At 62.7% G+C, this 8,742-nt stretch overlaps 1 protein-coding gene across 2 annotated transcripts; it reads right to left on the bottom strand.

The window, feature by feature from the left end:
- Positions 1 to 1,074: 1,074 nt before the first annotated feature.
- USH1G (USH1 protein network component sans) lies at positions 1,075 to 7,851 on the bottom strand. Of its 2 annotated transcripts, XM_013980768.3 has the most exons (3): positions 7,494 to 7,851; positions 4,022 to 5,239; positions 1,075 to 2,809 (listed from the first exon to the last, which is right to left on the bottom strand). In XM_013980768.3, the coding sequence occupies exons 1-3, from the start codon at positions 7,655 to 7,657 to the stop codon at positions 2,806 to 2,808; spliced, it is 1,386 nt and encodes a 461-aa protein (XP_013836222.1). In that variant the 5' UTR covers positions 7,658 to 7,851; the 3' UTR covers positions 1,075 to 2,805. The 2 variants fall into 2 exon arrangements, with proteins under 2 accessions (XP_013836222.1, XP_003131267.1); XM_003131219.6 differs by lacking the exon at positions 1,075 to 2,809 and having other exon boundaries at positions 4,018 to 5,239.
- Positions 7,852 to 8,742: the final 891 nt, after the last annotated feature.

Raw genomic sequence — 8,742 nt, 5'->3', positions numbered from 1 at the left:
GAGCCACAGCCACGCCAGATCCGAGCCGCGTCTGCTACCCACAGCTCACGGCAACGCCAGATCCTTAACCCACTGAACAAGGTCAGGGATCAAACCAGCGACCTCATGGTTTCTAGTCGGATTCGTTTCCACTGCGCCACGACAGGGAGCTCCAGAAGCTTACATCTTTACTGGCGCCCTTGGCAGCCTGGGGTTGAGGAATGCGTGGCAGTAGCCACGGCCAGCCTGTGTTTTGGATCCAGACTTACCCCTCCGTAAGCCTGACGTCTTTCATCTGCGAAGTGGAAGGCGGTGGCCTAGAACGTCTAGATGGTTGCTAGGCAGTCTGGCTGCACCATGTCCTGGGGACCTTTCTGATGGTAGTGGAGGGAGGAGGCTGTCGTGAGCTGCCCTTGACAGAAGCACTTGGCCCAGCAGCCTTAGGGAAGGAAACAAAAGGACTCCAGGCCCTTTCCCAGACTTAACTGAGACAACAGAGCCCAGTGTCCTGCAGCTGAAGGGGGCGCCTTACCCCCTGGCGTAAAGGAGGGCTCTAGAGAGAGGGAAAGGGAGACCCCTCCCCTGGAGGCCTCCCAGGGGTGGGCTGGGGCCTTGAGACCAGGGCTCGTGGGACCCTGGTGATCAATGACAGGCTCCTGCGTTGGGCTGCTGCTCCCATCTGGAGAAGCTCAGGCAGACCCAGTGGGAAGGCAGAGAGTGTTGACCTGCCCTCAGCAGCTGCAGGGAACAGGGCTGGAACCTGGACCATTCTCCTCATTCAGCTCCCGGGAGTCTCCTGTCATAGTTCTTTTGAACTTTCTCTCTCCATCAGCTCAAAATTCTGGGTCTAGAGAGAGCAGGGGAAAGACCCAGGGATGGGGGAAGGCCCTGCGGAGACGCATGGGAGCAGCTGGGGCCAGGGCCGGGCAGGGGCAGCCACCTATCCCAGGGCCCCTCCCAGGAAGAGGATCAAGTCCTCATAGGCATAAAGAAACCCTCCCTCTCTCCACCTCCACCCTCTCGCTCTCATCACCCCATCCATCTCCCACCCCCAAAGGATTAAAACAAGACACAGCATGACAAGGATGCAGAACATTCGCTACAAAAATTATAATGAGCCTGCTGCACAGTGGGGGAATCAGGGAGTCTGCCCAGCCCAGCACTGAGAGAACCCGGAGGGGGGCTGGGGCAGTACAAGGCCAGGGAACAGGAGAGAAAGGGCAGCGCCTGGGGCCCTGGGAAAGTCGAATCGGCACTTGGGGGTGGCCCCAGGCCCAGAGGATGGGTAGAAGGACTGAGGTGGGTTCAGGGTGGCAGTGGCAGGCACCCAAGCCTTCAGTGTGGGAACAGGGACCCCCTCCATCCCGCGCCCAGCTCTGAGCCTCTGTGCCCCTGTGTGCACACACCCAAACACAGACACACCAGAGGGAGGTCTGTGGCACTCTTTGGGGGGCTTCTTTCCCCTGTGCCAGACAAGGGGGGCCCAGGAAGGAGCTGGGGGCTGTGGCAATGCTCCCAGTAGGAGCTGCTTCCCAAGCTGAAGGTCAGAGATAGGAGGACCATTGCTGGGGGCACATTTGCCAGGGGTGCCTATGTGCAAACAATGTGTGGGCTCCTGAGAGGCTCTCCCACATCTGTGACCCAGTCTGAGGACCCTCTGAGGCTGGCCTTTCCCCTGGCATCACCAGCATCACAGAGCAGAGACCCATGCTGTGCTCTCTCTTTTGCCACTGTCCATGCAGAACCAGGCAGCCACCCAGCTGCTCCCAGACCTCCAGTGCCATCCACCAAATAACCGAACACAGAGCCCTGGGGACCCCGGGGACAATCAGCCATTTAGATTGTCCACATTCTCAGACTCCCCATGTCCACATGGCAGGACTTGCCCACCCGAGGCTGCACACCCAGCTGGACACCCAGCCACAACCAGTCTCTGCCTGTCTCGGGCCTGGGAGACTCTGAGCCAGGCAGCAGAAGACTGTTCCCAGCCCAGAGCATGCCCAGCTAGCCTCGGGGCTATAATACTGCCGTGGGTTGCTCTAGCACCTCGGATCTATTCTCTGACACTCTGGGGTCCTTGGGAGGGGGGTGACCAGGCTGCATATCCCAGATGAGAGAGTGGAGAAAGACAGGGTGAGGAGGGCAGAGTCGGGCCATGCCCCGCCCTGGGGTAAGTCACCTCCAGCCCAGGTCAGCCTGGCACTACAACTCCCCAGCATGGCCAGTGGAAGGAGAGAAGGGGGCTGGCCGTGCTGGGGCGGGGGCGGGGACTAAAGGGAAGGCATTTGGCTGAAGAGTCTGGCTGGGACCCTTCTCTGTGGGGTGGCAGGCAGGGGGGTGGGGGGAGGCAGCCCAAACTCTTCCCTTCAGGACAGCATAGGAGGTGAGGAGTCTCCAGCCTGAGCAGGACAGCAGGACCCTCAGAGGAGGGGTGGGGAGAGATAGTGCCCCTGGGACAGGCCCACCCCACCCCCGCTCCCACCCAGTTCTAATGGGCGCATCATCTAGCGGCCCGGCCCTTGCACTTGAGGCTGGCCTTCCATGAATGCCTATGTCCTTTAGAGCCGCTCATGGAGGGGTGGCTCGGGGGCCCCGGGACCCCTCGGGATCGATGTTCTGGATCACTCTCTTGGCCTTCCAGCTGCCTCCAGGCCACATCCTCTGTGGCAGAGAAGGGAGAGACTTTCAAGGGAAATGGCCCGCACGACCCTTGCTCCTGGGGAGGGGCCGGGGAGCCGCAGGGCTGGCAAGTACGAGGACCTCGTGGCCCCACCGTGGATTGTGGCAACTTGCACCTCATTTTGATCTGGGGAGAGGAGCCCCCCATTATCTGTGGAGAAAAAGACAGACACAGACCTCAGATAAGGGCCTCTGGAGACATCATTTTAAGCCAGGACCAACTATTTTGACCCCCTCTGGGCAGGCGCTTGGTCCGGAATGGGGCCGCTGGCCTAGGGGTGCCCTCCCCGTGCCCAAACTTGAAAACAGACTGCCTCCCCCACCCACCCCTGCCCAGCTGTGTGACATAAAGGGGATGGCATGGGGTAAAGGGGGTTCGCTGGGTTTGTGGGATGCCAGCACACAGGGGCAGGGCAGGGATGGGCCCACAGCACTGCCTGCGCAACAGCAGCCTTGAGCTCCACATGCGGGCGTTTCAAACATGACACTTCTACCCTCCAGGCCACTGTTGGGCCTGTGGAGAGCATGCGGTTGAGTTCCTGGTTACAGGGTTCAGGGACCAGCAGGTAAGGTACCTGCCTTGAGGGCTTGGGCATTTGGAGAGATGACCAGCTGCCACACCCTCCAGCCTGGAGGAGTCACCTCTTCCCTAGGCTCTGAAGCCACACAGACGGGGGATCAAGCCTGGCCCCCCACTGAGCAGCAGCACAACTCTGAGTGATCGGCTCTAACCCTCTGAACCTCCATCTGCTCACCTGTAAAATGGGGATGATACAGGCCCTGGACGGAGGGCTGGGGAGGATGAAGTGCAAGGGCATCTCCAGGACCCGGGAGAGGTCTCAACATTCCCCGCCGTGATTACTATAACCGCTGGGTCTCATCCCTTCCAAGACACCGGTTTCCTGCATTTTGACATCTCCAAAATCGAGGTGCATTTTATGTCACCCATGTAAATGGCGGCTTTCACTCCTCCCCCAAAATTGGGGGTAAATAAGTGTGGACCAGAGTTTCTGTTGTGGCTCAGTGTAAACGAACCCAACTAGTATCCATGAGGATCCAGGTTCGATCCCTGGCCTTGCTCAGTGGGTTAAGGCTCCTGCGTTGCCGTGAGCTGCAGTGGTAGCAGCTCAGATCCAGTGTTGCAGGGGCTGTGGCACAGGCTGGCAGCTGTAGCTCCCATTAGATCCCTAGCGTGGGAACTTCCATATGCCGCAGGGGCAGCGTTAAAAAAAAAAAAAAAAAAAAAAAAGGCACTCTTGCAATGCTACTGATGGCGACCTAGATATTACCCCCCCTCAACTCCCCAAAAGGCAGATGCCCCCCCACCCCAGGGCCTTGCAGCCCCTATCTTCCCATCACTCACAACTCCGTGTCCTCCAGGGCCGGCGGGCGCTCCAGCGTCTGCCTCCGCCTCCGCACGGCCCCCATGATCTTCTTGCGGGGCCCCAGGGGGACGCTGATGCTGCGGAGGTCGAGGTCGGAGCACAGCATGAGCGCCTCGAGGTCGATCTTCTCCTGCCGCAGGAGGGGGGTGAAGTCCTCCATGTGCAGGGAGGCCAGGAAGGTCTCCAGCGGGCTCGTCTCGGGCTCCAGGTCCTCATCCAGGCCCAAGTCCAGCTCGTCCCAGGGCAGCTCCTCCCCACAGCTGCGATCCTGCAGGCTGTTGGCACTGCCCAGGCTGTCGTCGTCCAGGCTGGGGGAGCTCTGCAGCCGAGCCCGCGGCGTGCCCCCGCCGTCCAGCGCCGCGTCCTCGCGGCCCAGCCCGTGCAGCCCGCTGCTCAGGTAGTTCCTGCGGAACACCATGGTGCCCAGGCCCGGGCGGGTAAACAGGGAGTCGTGGCCTGAGTCGGTGCTGACCTCCGAGTGCGCAGGCTCGGCCGCCAGTGTGGCACGGGAGACGCTGTCCTCATCGGAGAGGAACATGTCCCGGAGCGGGGCGCGGCCCCACTCCTTGGGGTTGGCGTAGGTGCCCTGGCGCACGAACATCACGTCGCTGCCCAGCTGCAGGCCCGAGAGCGAGCGCACGCTCTTGCGGCCGTCCTCGGAGATCTTGAAGGTGCCCTCGCCGCCCTGCTTGCGCCGCTCCAGCTTCCGCTGGATCTTGGTCTTGCCCTTGGCGGTGCCGTGCAGCGTGGCCTGCGAGTAGGGCACGTGGCTGCCCAGCGCCAGGTGCTGCAGCCGGCGGCTCAGGGTGCTGGACGTGAGGCTGGAGAAGCTGAGCGTGTCCGAGCGCTCGGCCAGCTCGCGCCGGTAGCGCCGCTCCATGCGCTCGTGGTGCTTGCGCTGCATCTTGGCGCACTCGCGGATGCGCCGCTCCGCCTCGCGGAAGGCCTTGTCCTTCAGCTTGCCCACCAGCTTGGGGTTGAGGCTGCTCTGCTTGGCGGCGATGGAGTCCAGGTAGCGCACGCACTCCATGTGGCCCTTCATGGCGCCCATGTCCAGTGGCGTGTGGTAGTCGTTGTCCAGGCACCAGATGTTGGCCCCGAAGGACACCAGGAAGGAGAGGCAGTGCAGGTGGCCATTGGAGGCTGCCAGGTGCAGGGGCGTATTGCCCCAGATGTCACACTTGTCCGGGTCACCCCTGCAGGAGGACACGCAGAGAGGGGTGATGAGCCATCATGAGCTCAGGCTGGCTGTTGGCACTGGCTGCAGGTGTGGGGAGCGCCCAGCCTGGTCGAGCTTCCCCGCTGGCACACCAGGGGGACTCGATGGGCTGGGCACTGTCCTCTGACTCCAGGAGACGCGCAGCCCTGAGCCACCGGCCACACCTCCAGTGGGCCCAGGGTTAAAGACTGCCCGGGCACGCAGGGGGCGGGGCGACAGAGAAGGCGTGGCCAGGGCGGGGCCTTCCCCTAGAGAACGGAGGGCTGGGAATCTCAGGGGATAAATATTTGATGCCCTGAGAGAAAGGAGTGAATTATTCATGGGGCCCAGCGGGGAGCTGGCCCAGAGAGGTGGCGGGCCAGGGCCGAGTGCGGGTCTCCAGTTAGACGTGGTGGTGCGTGTGGCTGTCAGTGCAGCAGTGACAGTAAAAGCGAATGAGAGCATAATGTGTGTTGGGCCTGAGCCCTGGCTGAGTGTGAGGGTGTGCGTGTGAAGGTGTGCGCCCACGTGTCGGCGGGCACGGCCACGTCTGCAGGGAGCAGGGCCAGGCCTGGCAAGGCCGCGTGTGAGAGCAGGTGTTGGGTCTTGGCCTGGGCCAGGAGGGGAGCGTGGGGGCAGCCAGGACTGGAGCAGAGGGGAAGGGCAGCTGTAACCTGGGCCCAGCTGCCAGCTGCCCTCCCGTCTGGGGGGCGCCCATCTTTGGGAGTTCTGCCAGGCAGACAGGCTTGGACCTGTCCAGGGGACCCACACAGCCCCCTCCAACACCCTCATCCCCAGACTGGCCCCTCCCCCCTTGCACATGCTCCCGCTGGCTCCTCCAACTCACCCCTCCCTCAGGGGCCTAGATCAGGCCCTCAGCCCCACACTAATGAGGAGGCCGCCCTGCAAGGGCTGGAGGAAGAATCACTTCTTTGTCTCAAGCACCTCCCCCTGCATCCCCCTCCTCATTGCCCTTACTGGTTTTCATGTCTTTCAGGACCACATGGACCAGAGCTGCTGGGCATCTGGCCCACTCCCCATCAAGCACCAACCCTTGCCCTGTGCAGGAGTTGTGGGGTTTGGTGCACCAAGGGGCTCCTTCTTTCCCTCCTTCTATAAACCTCTCTGAGGGGGGAGCAGGATGGCAGGATCACTGTGTGCCCTCTTGGCATGGACGGGAGCCAGTCTTGGCCTCTTGGAATGTGTCTCTGCTGCCTGGTCTTAGGGGCTGCTCCCACCCGCTGCTGGGTCTGGGGAGCAGCCACGGAGGGAGGATAAGAGGGGGGTCCCCACCCACTACCTGCTCAAGCCACAGGCCTGGCACCAGGGCCAGCTGGGCCCCTGTCCCTCCACCATGATTTCCCAGGGCCTGAGATGTTCATGTTAACCCTCCTGGGGCCATCTCTTACACGCCTTTTCCCTGTCCCGGCCACCCTGGTGTCCAGGTCAACCTGAGTTCTCATAATTAAACTGCTGGGGCTGGCAGAGTGGTCCCCAGTGTCATTCAGCCCTAGGGAGCCCAGGTCAGTGGCCCTGGACCCCGTCTTCCTCAACTTCCAAACCCCTTCCCTAACCCTGATCCCTGGATTCAATGCCCATTCCTCGCCCTGGACAACTGGGGGGAGGGGAGAGGAAGCCTGTGGTGGGGGAGGGGCACAGAGGGAGTTAATGCAGGGGCTGAACTGAGTGACATTTTGTACTGTGAACAGTGCCCATAAATCCCAGGAATGAGCAGGGAGGGAGCTGTGTGAAATCCAGTGTGTGTGGGGGGGAAGGGGGCCTCTGGCAGGGGGGGCCCCTTGGACCCCAGGCTGGGGGGTGGGCAGTGAAGAGCTTCTCCTTCCCCAGCCCCACTTCAGGGCCCCTTTGAGGCTTCTGCCTCTTCTCTCTCATTCCCACGATGCCCCTCACTCTGCTTCCAGGGGCTGGCTACCCACCCAGGAGATCCCTCCCATCTTCCCTCACTCTGAAGCCCCTCCCACAGTCATGGACCCCCAAGTCCCAGCCCCTCTCCTCCTAGCCCTACATCCAGGTCACAAATGCCACAGGCCTCGGCCTGTTTCCCCCTCACACACTGGCCATCTCCAAGGCTCTGCCTTAGGGTCTGTCATAGGGACAGGGTGGCTCAGAGCAGGAAGGAAAGATGCCCTGGATTTGGGTGGGGGTCTCAGGGGCCCAGAGCAGCCTTGAGGCTCTCTTAGCCCTCCCCCCTCCCTCCCCCGCGGCGCTGGGGCGAGGGCAGGACTACTCACCCTCGGCTCACGATGAGCCGCAGGGACTCCAGATTGCCGTGGTATGCAGCCCAGAGGGTGGGGGTCATGCCATCCTCGTCGGGGGCGTTCAGCTCCTTCCTGGTGGCCTCCTTGAGGAGTTCCAGGTAGCCATCCCGAGCCGCCCGGTGGTACTGGTCATTCATGGCTCCTGACTTGGACGGGACTGGACGGACCGCCGGGGACCGGGGAAATGCCCCCCGCGGGGGAGGGCGGTGGGGTTAGAGCTGAGGCATGGGGTTAGGGGAGGGGGCCGGGCAGGGGCCAGGGCCGCCAGCCCCCGCCTCCTCAGACAGAAATGCGGAGCGCCAGAGCCGCCGCTACTGCTACTCGGACATCTGAGCCGCTCACCCGGCGGCAGGGAAGGTGGGGGAGGATCTCCCGCTGCCCAGAGGGCCGCCCCGGACCGCCCCTGGGTCCTAAACACCCTGCTCCCGAGCGCGCCGCAGTGACCTGCTCCCAAGCGCACAGGGCCCTGCCTCTCTCCAAAAGTGCCCACTCGAGCGTCCCGCCACGTAAAGCCGGGTCTGGGGACAGTCCCCACGCTGTCCTCACTAGTCCCCGTGCTGCAGCCCCCAATGTCTCCATCCGTCAAGGGAACGAGCCAAGGGCTGGGAGGGGTGTCTGAGGACAGCCCTGACCCCCAGGACAGTGGGCCTAAGAGGGTTATGAGAACCGACCGCCAGACGGTCAGCGATCTGGATTCGGTCGGCTCGTTCGCGGGAGATGGGCCGGCCGCGTTCCAGCAGGGGGCGCTAGAGGACTGGGCGAGAACTTCGAATCCAAGTCCCACTTCGTAGCATCCAGCGGAACTGGGACGGGGGAAGGGACAGAGGAAGAGAGAACTTCGACCACCGCGAAGGTGTCGGGGAAAGGGACCACGGGGTCTTGATCTTGGGGCAGCAACGGAGGACCACAAAGGTATAGGGCCACCATGGCTGGGAGGGCGTCTGGCTGCCTTCGGGCCCTTGGGGCGTCTCTTGAGCATCACCTCTCAGGACTCTGGGTGTCGAGATCTCGGGGCGCCAGGGCGCGGTGGGCGCGGGGGGTGGGGTGCCCTCTGGGTGCCGCAGTGCAGGGCCGCGCCCGAGCCTGGATGCGCCGAGGTGACAGGGCCGCGGGGGAGGGGGCGCCTCTTAATGGGTAAATATAAATCTCACCTTATCTGGCTCCCGTGCTCTCTTCCCTAAATTCAGCTCGGAAAAAAGATGGATCATGTGAGCGGGACTGA

The sequence above is a fragment of the Sus scrofa genome, chromosome 12, assembly GCF_054392235.1.
Source record: "Sus scrofa isolate SSC_HxYL_T2T_F1_AM1 chromosome 12, Sscrofa_HxYL_maternal_Yorkshire_Landrace_v2.0, whole genome shotgun sequence".
Lineage (NCBI taxonomy): Eukaryota > Metazoa > Chordata > Mammalia > Artiodactyla > Suidae > Sus > Sus scrofa.
Note: the sequence above shows the minus strand (reverse complement) of the source record. Positions and strands in the feature narration are given on the sequence as shown.

Coding starts and splice junctions, on each gene's coding strand:
- USH1G (XM_013980768.3), bottom strand. CDS start 7,657: ATGAATGACCAGTACCACCGGGCGGCTCGGGATGGCTACCTGGAACTC. Junction 5,240..7,493: donor CGGCTCATCGTGAGCCGAGG/GTGAGTAGTCCT, acceptor GTCCTCCTGCAG/GGGTGACCCGGACAAGTGTG.